The 14205-nt window shown below is 39.4% G+C and overlaps 1 protein-coding gene across 1 annotated transcript; it reads right to left on the minus strand.

The window, feature by feature from the left end:
- Positions 1 to 8342: 8342 nt before the first annotated feature.
- Positions 8343 to 12762, minus strand: LOC146802276 (uncharacterized). Its single transcript, XM_085623741.1, has 3 exons — positions 12689 to 12762; positions 11961 to 12046; positions 8343 to 11452 (listed from the first exon to the last, which is right to left on the minus strand). Exon 3 carries the CDS (start codon positions 10251 to 10253, stop codon positions 8343 to 8345), a length of 1911 nt encoding a protein of 636 aa, XP_085479867.1. The 5' UTR covers positions 10254 to 11452; positions 11961 to 12046; positions 12689 to 12762.
- Between the last annotated feature and the right edge of the window lie 1443 nt (positions 12763 to 14205).

Consider the following 14205-nt stretch of genomic DNA (forward strand, 5'->3'; position numbering starts at 1 on the left):
GTTGGTTATTAGTGTGACACTGGTTAAGTTGGGAGAAAGTGCAGAGTTTAAGGAGGAAATATTAAGTCTCTTCCTAGATCTGAATTCCAGCCCCGCCATCAAGCCGGTGGTAGCATAATGATAGTCATTCTTGGTATCCTGCGTGCATCCATAGCAATATGGTGCATGTTGGAAATGGTCCTTTTGCAGGGTCATCCAAAAACATTTTGCTTTCCTCCTCCTGCTTTTTGCTGAATTTGTTTTTGTTGGCTTTAGGATTTTGTCTACTTTACCACTTGTAATCAGCTTATGTATCTGCTCAAAACATGGTAGCACTATTTTATAATCAATTGTTATATTTAATTTACTTGTAAGTCCCTTAAAAAGTGCACTTCATGCGTCCCGGGCCTGTAAATTAAATGCTACTAGAAGGCCTTCAGCACTGAGTGTCCCGCCCACTAAGTGTTGCACTTAACATCATTATTAAAGAGTGCATTCACTGTAGGATTAGAGGATAGTTATATTGTGCGTTTTTACCATAACTAATTTATATATTATTTAATGTTTTGATGAAATAAACAGTCTTTACTTAATAGGCAATGCACTACTCTAAAGCATTTATAAAGATGAAATTCAACTTTCATATTGCATGCTTTAATACCATGACTATCATTTAATGATTAGGAAACTAAATACAAACCATTCTCATGTATGCAGAATGTGATTTCACTTGAAATGATAAAGAGTTTAAGTAATGTTTGCACTAATGTTAAACGTACATTTAATCTAAATGTATTTCTTCTCCATACTTACACATGATTATCCTAAGGATCTACTCTATGTTAAATGTAAGTTGAATCTAATGTGCTAGAACTTATATATATTCTTTCTTCTTATATAGCGCATAGCTACCTGTAGGGTTCCGCAGCACTTAGATGGCAGGCTAAACAGCTTAAGGAGTGATGCTAGAATTAACCAGGTTTTAGGCTGATCGGCATGAGGGGTAGATTAGAATAACCAGGTTTTCAGCTCCCTGCGGAAGGTGAGTAGGGAGATGCATTAATGCATTAACGCAGAGATTACGGGAGGGCGATCCACAATCTGGGGTCGAGTGAATAGAAAGAGCAGCCGCCCATCTGGGCGCGTCTAACTATGGGAACTGGAAAAAGAGTATGATTGCTTTGAGGCAGGGTGAGGGAAGGTTGGTAAGGAGTGTCAAGATATGGCAGATACTAAGGTACTGAGCGCGAGTGGGATTTTATACATATAGCATAGTGCCTTAAAAACAATGCGCTTGTCCCTTGTAAACCAATAGAGGTCATGAAGAAGGCCGGGCACGGAAGATTCGTTTGGGGAGCCAGAACAAGAGCATGGCAGTGGAATTCTGAACCACCTGAAGGCATCTGATCACAGTCTTATCTGCTCCCAGATATAAAATATTACCATAATCCAACCTGACATAATCATGGCCTGGTTGACGGTTATTTGGGCAGGGAAGCAAAGTACCCATTGGATCTTTTTAAGCCTCTTCATAGTGACAACGGATGAGAAGGCTACCTAGGCTACTTGAGGCTTCAGGGATAGATTTGAATCTAACCAAAATCCAAGGTTCTTCACCTGGTGTGTGGGTACAGGATGAGCCCCAAACAAAGAATACCAGTTTTGTGGTCCCCAAAGTTGGGGATTACTGCCCAATATCATTTCCTCGGTCTTGTCACCATTCAGCTTTGGAGAATTACAGTGCATCCAAGTAAAGATGAGACCGAGGCAAGAGTTAAGGGCTTCCGAAGAGGCATTCTGCGCTGACAACAATGAGAAAATAATCTGTGTGTAGTCTGTGTATGAAAAGAGGGTGAGGCTGCAGATTTCTGCTACGTCCGCCAGTGGGCAGATGTAAATGTTGAAAAGCATGGGGCTGAGGGCAGACTCCTGCTGGACTCCAGAACAGTGCGGGTCTGTGCTAGACGCAACGTTTGTTGAGACGACCTGAAACATGCAGTTCGTCAGGAAAGAGGATAACCAGGCCAGTGCTATGCCCCGGAACCCCAGACGAATCAATCTTTTCAATAAGAAGCCCCTGTTTAATTGTGCACACGCATACTAAATGTGCACAATTGAGTTAATGCTTTAACTTGTCCTGACTATCCCGTATTTCACCAGGCTGCATAAATACGGTTTTCCATTTTCAGCTAACGTGATATTTCTTGCAGGTATTCACATGCATTGTTAGTTTGAAAATAGATACATTACTGTACTAGTGATAGAAAGAACAAGAAAAGCCAAAACATCAACTCAAGGGGCCTATTCAGCAATGTTGCAATCAGGCCTGTGCGTGTGAAGAAGTCCTCGTTCCCATTTCCAGTGTTAGATTTTTCCCTGATGTTGCAGTCTGCAACATGGGAAATTATGAGAACAATGGACCCCTGATGATACGTACAAAGGGGTGTTACCCAGTTGACATGTGTGTTATAACTTATCGTTCACACCGTTGAGTTCAGAACTCTTCCAGACTTCTTTTTTATATCCCTTGCACACTCTCTTGTGTGGACCTCTTGCAGACATCTCCCCTTATTTCCCACTTCCTGTGGACTATGATAGGGTCAGACCTCTATGCTTACCTTTGATTCTTTCCTAAGTGTGGCTCAGGCTAACAATTATTCTCTGCCGCATAGAAGACTTTTGACCAAGCATCTGAAATGCTGACACCGACCTACTTAAATTTTCCTTGACTTGATCTAATTTCCATTATGGAAAGTCCCTGAATTTTGGGATTCTTGAGAGGACAGAACCACTTCAGTGCCAGGAACCCCTTATTTGGGGAGCTGTGCACTCTATAAATATTTGAAAATAATATAATAACCATTCTGTTAGCTTGTACTATAAGTTAGGAGATTTAGACTACTCAATGTATAGACAAGAGAACTTTAGCCTTTTCTCTGAGCATCAAATCTTGGTGTTGCTCTTTTGTATAGCTGTGACTGAATTGCTTGTCTGCCTGTTATTGGTCTGCCTGAAATTCCTTTCGGAGATTGGGCTTACCTGTTGTTATTCTGTACATTTATAGCACAGTGTTAAGGATCGTGTACCTGAACTTGATTATTCATTTCTATTAAATCTTCTTTGATATAGTTACTGATTCCTGGTCCTTCATGTGTAGTCTGTTGGGTTATACTGCTAATTAAGATAGAGTGATGACATGCTAACTCTCTCACCCCACAGTGCGAATAAGAAAGGTCCATCGGAGGAATATAAATGGTAAGGATAGTGGGTCCAGAAAACACCTGGCTCAATACTATCATGATATCACCAACAAATCATGACTTAGCACGTAACAACCAATCACCAATGATGTAATTGATAATTTATTAATCATGTAACTAAATTTGACATGTGATTTTCATCCGTTTAAGCCTCTACCTATCAGCCTTCTGTTAATCCCATTGATGTCACGGACTTAAATGTTGATCAGTTGCACTTTGAAGAAAGAAATACAAAATTGCAGTTTTAGCACGGAGTAGCACCAGTCAGAAATTGTGTTACATAACCAACACATTTGTGTTAATCATAAGGTGCTACCTTGTCTCCTTGGTATCCTGAGGGTGCTAGCTGCCAGACTGCAGGTTTGCACTCCTGGCTGCAATATTATCAGCCAGTTGGGGATACATTAAGGGTCAAATTGTCTTGCATATTCACCTGGTGGCTTTAAGTATATATAATTAGAGGCGCATTTAGAGGTGAGCAGTAATGGTGCATCTTCCAAACTTCAGCAGATGCCATGTCCATCCACCACACTGTTTCCCTGCCTCATTAATGTGCAGCAAACACTGTTACTGATAGTTTTCTCCCAGATGGCTACTATGTGGGAAACACATTGGCTCCAACAGAGCCATCTCCATTGTGTTTGAAGGTCGAGTCTCTATAAAATGTGACTTTTGATATTGTTTTTTCCACCCCGGGACTGCCATTGAAGGCATTGACGGTAACGAGGAAGGAAACAAAAATATCCCCCAATTTTTCGGAGGTAAACTCATACTGATTCAAGGATATTGATTCCACATCTCTCTGGAACACACCCCATCTTTTGGGGGGTTGGCTTTGTCAGATGTAAACAAATGCAGGCCAGTCAGTCATGCTTCCATGACGTGATCAGCCTTCTAACATTCAGTCATTTTGCCGAACGTGCTCCAGTCACGTCAATGGAAACACCATGATAATTCCATGCAGATATGGTACGAAACCTTAAACATTTTGGTCAGGTCGCTGTCAGGCAAGCAGAAGCCCCAACAATTTGGTAACCGATCCACCAAACCGTAAATATAATGCTTAATTTTGTAAGGGTTCTATATGTTTAACTGCACATTTCAATTTTGCATTTAGACCAACACAAGCCCCAGAATTTTTTTGAAAGAGTTTTGGAAAAAAAAATATGGATGTTGTCATATGGGAATCAATCCATAGCGAAATTCATTAAGAACATAACTTAGGTTAATTAATATAAGCAACAGTACAAACTGTGATAGCTCTAATTTGCCGGAAGTATTGTATTCATAGATCATTTCCTCTGAATATTGCAAATAAACCTAGGAGCAAGTGATGGACCTCAGTACGAGGTTCCCAATGTAAGGCCTGGCAACTATGAAACTGGAATTACAGATACCAGAGGTGCTGACAATTCCGGCTGGGCTGGTACCGGGATAACAACAAGGAATCCTTGGGTACACTTAGCAATAAGGAATTACTGGGTAAATCTGTAATTCTAGGAATGATTCCCCTGGTTATTCCTCATTTCCCCTGGTGTTTTACTGGAGCATTTCAGCTGCCTTTAACAGCCAAAATCTATCGCTTAAATGCAATGTTCTAGTGGATCTTGCGACTAAGGTTGGGCCGGCAACTCTACTTATCGGCCTCATCAGAAAATGTTGCATTAAACCATATAAAGCTAATCAATAATCCAACTGAAACAACGGCGGGCCCTTCTTGCCGCACCTCACATCAGTTCTGAATGTGATAATTATCGTGCAATCAACCCCATACGCCAGCCGCTGAATGGCGTTACTGTGCTCCAGATCAATACAACATAAACAAATGAAAAGTGGGGGTGCACAAACTGAGATAGTCCAATGAGCCAAAACGTTGTAATCAAATGTCCTCTTTAATTCAAGTTAAATTTCAGTAGAAAAGGAATGGTCAGCCAACGCGTTTCATTCCCTCAAGGGGAACTTCATCAGGGCTGTAACATGATAAAACAACATAGATATTACACATAAATCATAAAGCACAGGACTAACAACACAAGAAGTAACGATATGATGTAAAAATTATAAGGACAAGACAGATTTCTTTGACAACATTAAAAATTACCCATTAAAATCACATGGATGGACATATAAATATTATCATCTACATATGTACATATATATACAAACAAATGTTAGACTGTCGGCAATTTGGTTCTAGAAAACTTGACGGCCTGGTAGGTGTTTGTTAACTGATGTAAGAATAACCGTGATCAGCCTAAGACCCTTGGTCTATTGATCTTATGTAATTCATTTAGGTCAACAAGTTTCATTTTGAAAGCCCAAGCAATATCAGAAGCTGTATATAAAAAGCGAGTAAAACTGAGAGAGTAAGCAGATATAAACATAGAAAATAAAAAGAGAAGAAAATATATATACACCCAAGAAAGAGTGAGTGTATACCAGAAAAATAATCCAAGTAAAAAAATCGTCATGCATACCTTGAGTCAATGTATAGGTTCTTGAAAGTAAAACAAATCGTGAGATTTTCATAAAGTATAGTGTATTCGACATATACTTCACATTTCTGTAAAGAAACACACAATATCCAAGATCAAAAAACCTAAATGGCATTCTGTGCCAAACTTTTACTGCTAAAAACCGTAAACAATCTAGAATAGATCCTTTTAATAGCGTTCACTATTTAATATATAAACGGCATAGATGTCACATATCAAATATTGACAAAAAGCCAATCACGCATTATAGGATATAATATCCAATCTTCGAAATTGTGTCTATCAATGGGTAATGTGACTGTTCCGGAATTGTCAGAGTAGTGTTGAGCGTAAATAAACGCCTGAACCGATAGAAACTAAATCAGATGAGGTACACATGACCCAATCCGGCGTGTACAGAAAGCCAGTAATATGGTACAAGCCTAAGAAATATCAAAACTAAATTTGAACAGGCAATGTCGCAAATAGAATATCACATATCCAAAAGAATCACAATTGAAATCTCGAAAAACGGAACAGGTGGTAGTCCTGCTGCGCGAACTCCCAAAGCGATAATATGGGATAACCCACCCCCACGGACATTAGATACAAATCACCCCCACACGCGAGCGCGTTAACCCCGCGTAATCTTTTTCCGGCAATCGTCTAGGACGGGTTCCTAGTGCAACGGCATGTTCCTCAATAAACGTAAACCCTGCGTGTGCTCTTACCGGCAATCGTCCAGTACGGGTTCCTAGTATATCGGCGTGTTCCTCAATACACAGTGAGACCCGCCATGAAAAATAAATATACGGGACTCCGCCCCCTCGTCAGGGAATAGCCAATCGGTGTGAGTGTGGACCACAACCAATGGTCTGCATTGTCTATGAGTGAATCAGTCGCCATATTTGAACAGGCAAAGTAGCCAAGACTAGTTAATATTAAATACGTTTTGTTAAAATAAAAAACGCAAAATGTGCATATTGAAGAACCAAATCGTTAATTGTCTATTAATGAATCAGTTGCCATATTTGAACAGGCAAAATAGCCAAGAGTAGTTAATATTAAATACGTATTGTTGCAAAAAAAACGTAAAACGTGCATATTAAAGAAACAAATCGTAACTTCAATATATTATGTGCCAGTGAGTTAAAGTAGGAGCGTACAGCAGTTGCGATTCGCAATACCGCTTGTTTGATGACAAGGGGCGGCATCTAATGTTACGTATATAACCGGAACAGAGTGTCAAAATACGTAGAAACCAATGTACTATGTAAACCACAAAAAAATGGTCCAAAACGCGAGCAAATCGATCGCCATTTGTAAACAGGCAATGTGGCATGGGTAAAGTAAATAAATATGTCTCTATTATGATAGAGCATGGAACAACTGAAACATAATAATAACAAAACATCTAGATGTATTTTGTTGTTCGATTTAAACGAGGAAATGTACAAAACATAAGATATGCAGAATGGAACCAAATTTCATCCCATGTAAACTGTAGGCCAGTTGGTTAAAATGTAAAACCACAGTAACCGGTAGGAATTAATCAATAGGTTAATTCCTACCTAATAGGTTGTTATCGATAGGCATAAAGTGAAGACGTGGAACGTACTCAGAAAGAAAATTGAGTTAGAAAATTCCTCATTTTGCATGGTGGCATATGTCCAAATAGAAAATTCGTTCAAGATGGCAACAGAGGGGGGGGGAAACTCGAGTATATACGTGCATGAGTATTACATCATATCTCATCATCCAAATGTGGTTAGAGTGGGATGTCCCACCTACAAATGAACTGCTGTGTCAGAAAAGACAGAGAAACAACATATTAAGAGCAAGGATCCAAACCTGTATTGTGTCCAATAAACAAAACCAGATGTAAAGACAGATGTAAAGACAGAAAAGTATGGCAAGGAACAAGTATACAGGGAAAAAGGGGGGAAACGAACAGGAAAGAAAAGAATAATCATTAGAGATAATTGTAGTCACCAGTTTTTTTATGTATATGTCAATGTACAGCTATAATAGAGTTTAATGCACTTGTGTGGTGTGTCTAACCATTACTGAGAGTTGCAAAAGCTAATGATAGTTAGAACACTGAGTTTACATACATTAATCATTTTCAAGGAAGTAATGCATTTCATTGTCGCTGTTAAATCCCTGAATGGCACTACGTAGTCTGCAAATCCATTTCGCCTCACACTGTCTGAGCTGTAGTTCACGATTACCTCCTCTATCTGCATTTTTCACATGCTCAATAGCGTGAAACCAGAAATTAGCAAGACCTTCTTGTTCATTGATGAAATGTTCCGTCATAGGATATCTGGAATCACGTTTGAGTATAGCCCTCCTGTGCTCCTGAATTCTGATTTTTAGGCTGCGTTTAGTGCTACCCACGTAAATGGTTCCACATGGGCACCCAATTACGTAGACTACAAACATGGTGTTGCAATTGATGAAATTATAGATGTTATAATTTTTTGAGCCATTATATGAAAAATTTGTGGTTTTGTTAATCCCTAGTGCACAAATATTACACATTGCGCAAGTGAAGAAGCCTTTTGGTTTTGATGGTAGCCATGTTGTTTGTTTATTGATATCCTTTCTAATGTAACTGGGACATAGGTCATTTCTTGCGCCTATATGTGACTGATGGATTCGTGTAAATCGCTTTTTGTAGACCAGGTATCTCGCACAGGAGATTCCAATGTCTCTTTAGCAGTTTAAAAATAGCACTGCTATGTGAGGTGTATTGGGTCACAAACCTGATGTTTTTGTCACTGTTTTTGGTTCTGGCTATGCTCTGTCTTTTCATTAAAGTAGTCTCCCTGGTTAATGCGCGTGCCCTGTTTTCTGCCCTGTCCACAATCTCTTTTTTGTATCCCCTGGCTAAAAACCTTTTCTTAACTTGTTGGAGATTTTTGTCAAAATTAAATTCCTCACTGCAGTTACGTCTTACACGTACCATCTCCCCATACGGAATGTTCATGATGGTAGAGCTGGCATGTGCACTTTCTGGGTGCAGAACTGCATTGCATGCCGTATCTTTGCGATATAGAGTGCTCTGGATATGCCCATCCTGTATATAAAACTGAAGGTCCAAAAAATTAATTTTCTCATTACTGAATTCCATAGTAAGTTTTACGTTAAATGGATTGGAGTTAAGATATTCAAAGTAATCCTGGAGTTGTGAAATAGTACCCGACCAAAGGCAGATAATATCATCGATGTACCTCCCCCAGAACACAATGTGTTCAGTCCAGGGGGAGGCACATCTACCCCATGCATGCCCCCTCTCATACCACCCCATAAAGAGACAGCCATAAGAGGGGGCAAACCTGGATCCCATGGCCGTACCTCTCTTCTGATGGTACCAAACGTCATCATATAGGAAGTAGTTTCTATTGAGGACCAATTTTAACATTTCGATGATCATTTGATTTTTGTCAAACTGATCTGCCTTCTCTCTATCCAAATAGAATTCAGCAGCCTTGAGGCCATACTCGTGTTGGATACAGGTGTATAAGCTAGTAACATCAAAAGTGACAAATAGAAGTTCATCGGACCACTCAAAATCTTGGAATTTATTTAGAATGTCCTTGCTGTCCTGAATATAGGAAGGAAGATCCAGGACATGTTTATTGATTCTGAGGTCGATAAATTCAGACAATTTCTCGGTAACTGAACCAATACCTGAGATAATTGGTCTTCCGGGAGGGAATTTTCCATTTTTGTGCACTTTAGGCAGAATGTCAATACAGGGAAATCTGGGATTCTCTGTTTTGAGGTACCCGAATTCTTGTTCACTAATCAAACCCATGTCCCTCCATTCTCTTAGCTTTAAATTGATTTCAATAATCAGATCTCGTGTGGGATTATAATCCAACCTGTCATAACAATCATTGTCCCCAAGTTGTCGTTCAATTTCTCCTTTATAGTCTATTCTGTCCATGATAACGACATTTCCGCCCTTATCAGACTCCCTAATTACGATGTTATTGTCACTTTTGAGCCTTTTAAGTGCTAGTCTCTCTCCAGATGTGAGATTATGTTGTTGTTTGTTCAGACCTCCACTCTGTTTTTCTAGTTGGTACAAACCCTCACTCACCCGCTCAGTAAAGATGTCAATATTGCCATGGTATGTCATTGGGGTAAATTTAGAACTGGGGCGCAATCCACTTTCTTTCGTAACATTCTCACTAATGTCCAAATCATCTAGAATGGTATGCATCCCCACCTCATCCCCATCACTTAGTGATAGTAAGCATTGAATATTCTTGACTTCCGCTATCGTGAGGTCAGTTTGTTTCACATCATCACATAGTTTATTCAGAGGCATTTTGTCTTTGAAAAAATCTTTTAATTTCAACATTCTACTAAACTTGAAAAGATCCACATGTACATTTGTGAAGTCACCACCCTGTGTGGGGCAAAATCCCAACCCCCTACATAACAAGCTTGTCTCGTCAGTATCCAATATCTTGCTGGACAAATTCACCACTCTCAAATCGGAGTCCTCCCCATCACTCTCATTCATCGTCAACCCAATTTCTACTACTTCTGTTTGCCTTTTCCCCTCTCTGACCTTCTTAGTGGATCCCCTGAGGCACCTTCCTTGTCCTCGTCTGCCCCCTCTTCTTGTCTTTTTTGCTGTTGTATCTTTTTTGTTTGATTGCCACTTACTTTTAATCTGGCCATTTCTTTCTGGAAGGTTGTCGCTCCTGCCCCTAAAGGGTGTGTATTAAGATTAGTATTCGATGAGGTACTCCCAACGGATGATAGGGAGGTACTACTCACTGATCTTGTTTCTTCACTAGCCTCTCTGGATCGTTTTTTGTCATCTGCCACCAAGGTTGTATCATATATTTTGGCGAATGTATATATCCTCCCTTCCCTGTAATCCCTGTCATCCCGACTGATCTTACGTAGTTTTTTCACTTTTAAATATTTTTGATGCCCCTCAATCACTTTCTGAAGGATGCTATAGTTTTTGTCAATTAGCTCCTTATTGCCACAAGCTTCAATTTCCTTTTCTATACATTCAATTTCTGATAAGAGTTTCGCTCCTTTTTCTATAGCATGTCTGATCAAGATCTGCATCATTATTAATGAGGCACCTTCTAAATTTGCCTCCCATTCATTTAGTAGTTCCTCACTAAGGTCTTCAAACGTAGGGAAAATGAGGATACGTAGCCCTCTTGGTACTTTCTTATTATCTATATATTGCTGGAGAGTTACCCCATCCTACCATCTCGATAGTTCTTGTTTTTTTAAACGTTCCAATTTAACAAACAAAGCACGTGGTCCCAATGTGTTCTTTGTAGTGGGTCCTGTTTGTGGTAGGTTGGTATTTCTTCCAAATAAGTCCTGTGCCATCTCTTCTCTATTGTCATCGAAACGTGGCATTTTTAATCCTGGATGATGTTGAGTGCTTGCTGACCCAGAAAGAACAATATTCCAACTGAAACAACGGCGGGCCCTTCTTGCCGCACCTCACATCAGTTCTGAATGTGATAATTATCGTGCAATCAACCCCATACGCCAGCCGCTGAATGGCGTTACTGTGCTCCAGATCAATACAACATAAACAAATGAAAAGTGGGGGTGCACAAACTGAGATAGTCCAATGAGCCAAAACGTTGTAATCAAATGTCCTCTTTAATTCAAGTTAAATTTCAGTAGAAAAGGAATGGTCAGCCAACGCGTTTCATTCCCTCAAGGGAAACTTCATCAGGGCTGTAACATGATAAAACAACATAGATATTACACATAAATCATAAAGCACAGGACTAACAACACAAGAAGTAACGATATGATGTAAAAATTATAAGGACAAGACAGATTTCTTTGACAACATTAAAAATTACCCATTAAAATCACATGGATGGACATATAAATATTATCATCTACATATGTACATATATATATACAAACAAATGTTAGACTGTCGGCAATTTGGTTCTAGAAAACTTGTCGGCCTGGTAGGTGTTTGTTAACTGATGTAAGAATAACCGTGATCAGCCTAAGACCCTTGGTCTATTGATCTTATGTAATTCATTTAGGTCAACAAGTTTCATTTTGAAAGCCCAAGCAATATCAGAAGCTGTATATAAAAAGCGAGTAAAACTGAGAGAGTAAGCAGATATAAACATAGAAAATAAAAAGAGAAGAAAATATATATACACCCAAGAAAGAGTGAGTGTATACCAGAAAAATAATCCAAGTAAAAAATCGTCATGCATACCTTGAGTCAATGTATAGGTTCTTGAAAGTAGAACAAATCGTGAGATTTTCATAAAGTATAGTGTATTCGACATATACTTCACATTTCTGTAAAGAAACACACAATATCCAAGATCAAAAAACCTAAATGGCATTCTGTGCCAAACTTTTACTGCTAAAAACCGTAAACAATCTAGAATAGATCCTTTTAATAGCGTTCACTATTTAATATATAAACGGCATAGATGTCACATATCAAATATTGACAAAAAGCCAATCACGCATTATAGGATATAATATCCAACCTTCGAAATTGTGTCTATCAATGGGTAATGTGACTGTTCCGGAATTGTCAGAGTAGTGTTGAGCGTAAATAAACGCCTGAACCGATAGAAACTAAATCAGATGAGGTACACATGACCCAATCCGGCGTGTACAGAAAGCCAGCAATATGGTACAAGCCTAAGAAATATCAAAACTAAATTTGAACAGGCAATGTCGCAAATAGAATATCACATATCCAAAAGAATCACAATTGAAATCTTGAAAAACGGAACAGGTGGTAGTCCTGCTGCGCAAACTCCCAAAGCGATAATATGGGATAACCCACCCCCAGGGACATTAGATACAAATCACCCCCACACGCGAGCGCGTTAACCCCGCGTAATCTTTTTCCGGCAATCGTCTAGGACGGGTTCCTAGTGCAACGGCATGTTCCTCAATAAACGTAAACCCCGCGTGTGCTCTTACCGGCAATCGTCCAGTACGGGTTCCTAGTATATCGGCGTGTTCCTCAATACACAGTGAGACCCGCCATGAAAAATAAATATACGGGACTCCGCCCCCTCGTCGGGGAATAGCCAATCGGTGTGAGTGTGGACCACAACCAATGGTCTGCATTGTCTATGAGTGAATCAGTCGCCATATTTGAACAGGCAAAGTAGCCAAGACTAGTTAATATTAAATACGTTTTGTTAAAATAAAAAACGCAAAATGTGCATATTGAAGAACCAAATCGTTAATTGTCTATTAATGAATCAGTTGCCATATTTGAACAGGCAAAATAGCCAAGAGTAGTTAATATTAAATACGTATTGTTGCAAAAAAAACGTAAAACGTGCATATTAAAGAAACAAATCGTAACTTCAATATATTATGTGCCAGTGAGTTGAAGTAGGAGCGTACAGCAGTTGCGATTCGCAATACCGCTTGTTTGATGACAAGGGGCGGCATCTAATGTTACGTATATAACCGGAACAGAGTGTCAAAATACGTAGAAACCAATGTACTATGTAAACCACAATCAATAACTTTCAATGTAAGATTTTTACTTGGTATATATTTTCAAGTGCCTAACTATCTCACCAAATTCATATGCTTTCTTTCATTCTGCTGGGGCCTGCAGGTAGTAATGATCAGTAAATTATGTTTCGCTCCTTTTCACTCCAGATTAAGCCATTTTGTCTTTGTAACAGACATTAATGATCTACTGTTACCAAGAATCAAGTCTAAGCACCATTATTATCTTATAAGTTGGTGAGTATTTAAATACGTCCAACAATAGGTAGTTGTTACATTACTCTACTATGCAACAACAAGCTTAAACAGCATAATGATTGTATATGTCATTAAAAAGGACTGTCTCACGGGACCAGAGGTCAGAGCACTTAGGGCTTGATTTTGAGTTTGGAATACTGAGTATGTAACATCGCCATGGTGGAGTACTTAACTCCAGCATGGCTAGGTTAATCCACACACCACATTTTAGATGTCTGCCAGCCCAGCGGGCATCTCTTCCATTTCCAGGAACCACCATCACAGCGGATGTGGAACTACACTTTGGCTGAAAGGGCACTCAACATTACTAATTAGAGAATCAGGATTGGGTAAAGAAGACTGCTTTATTTCTCAAGGGCCTCTTTAAACACCCAGGCCAGGATTAATAATTTTTGACACAATGTAGCACAGTGGCCAAATATATTGCACTGTGTTGTGCAAAGGGGTGAAAACAGCACAGAGCCAGATCTTCTAACATTGGCCTGCCTAGCTGTGAACTCCTCTGCTGGACCTGGAATTAGACTGCCTTGCTCGGTGGACAGCCATGCACCATGGTACAGAGGTGAGTACACTTTCTACATAAAATGTGTACTGGAAGCATGCACTTCTAGTATAAATTCCTTCGACTAGACAAACTCAGAAGAATTTCATCAATTATATCCGTTCTATATGCTGCAGCACACATGCAACATGAACGTTTTTTGGATAGA

Source organism: Triturus cristatus, chromosome 8 (assembly GCF_964204655.1).
Source record: "Triturus cristatus chromosome 8, aTriCri1.1, whole genome shotgun sequence".
In the NCBI taxonomy this organism is placed as follows: Eukaryota; Metazoa; Chordata; class Amphibia; order Caudata; family Salamandridae; genus Triturus; species Triturus cristatus.

What these genes read in the sequence shown, in the direction of transcription:
- LOC146802276 (XM_085623741.1), bottom strand. Translation starts at nt 10,253, where the DNA reads ATGAATGAGAGTGATGGGGAGGACTCCGATTTGAGAGTGGTGAATTTG.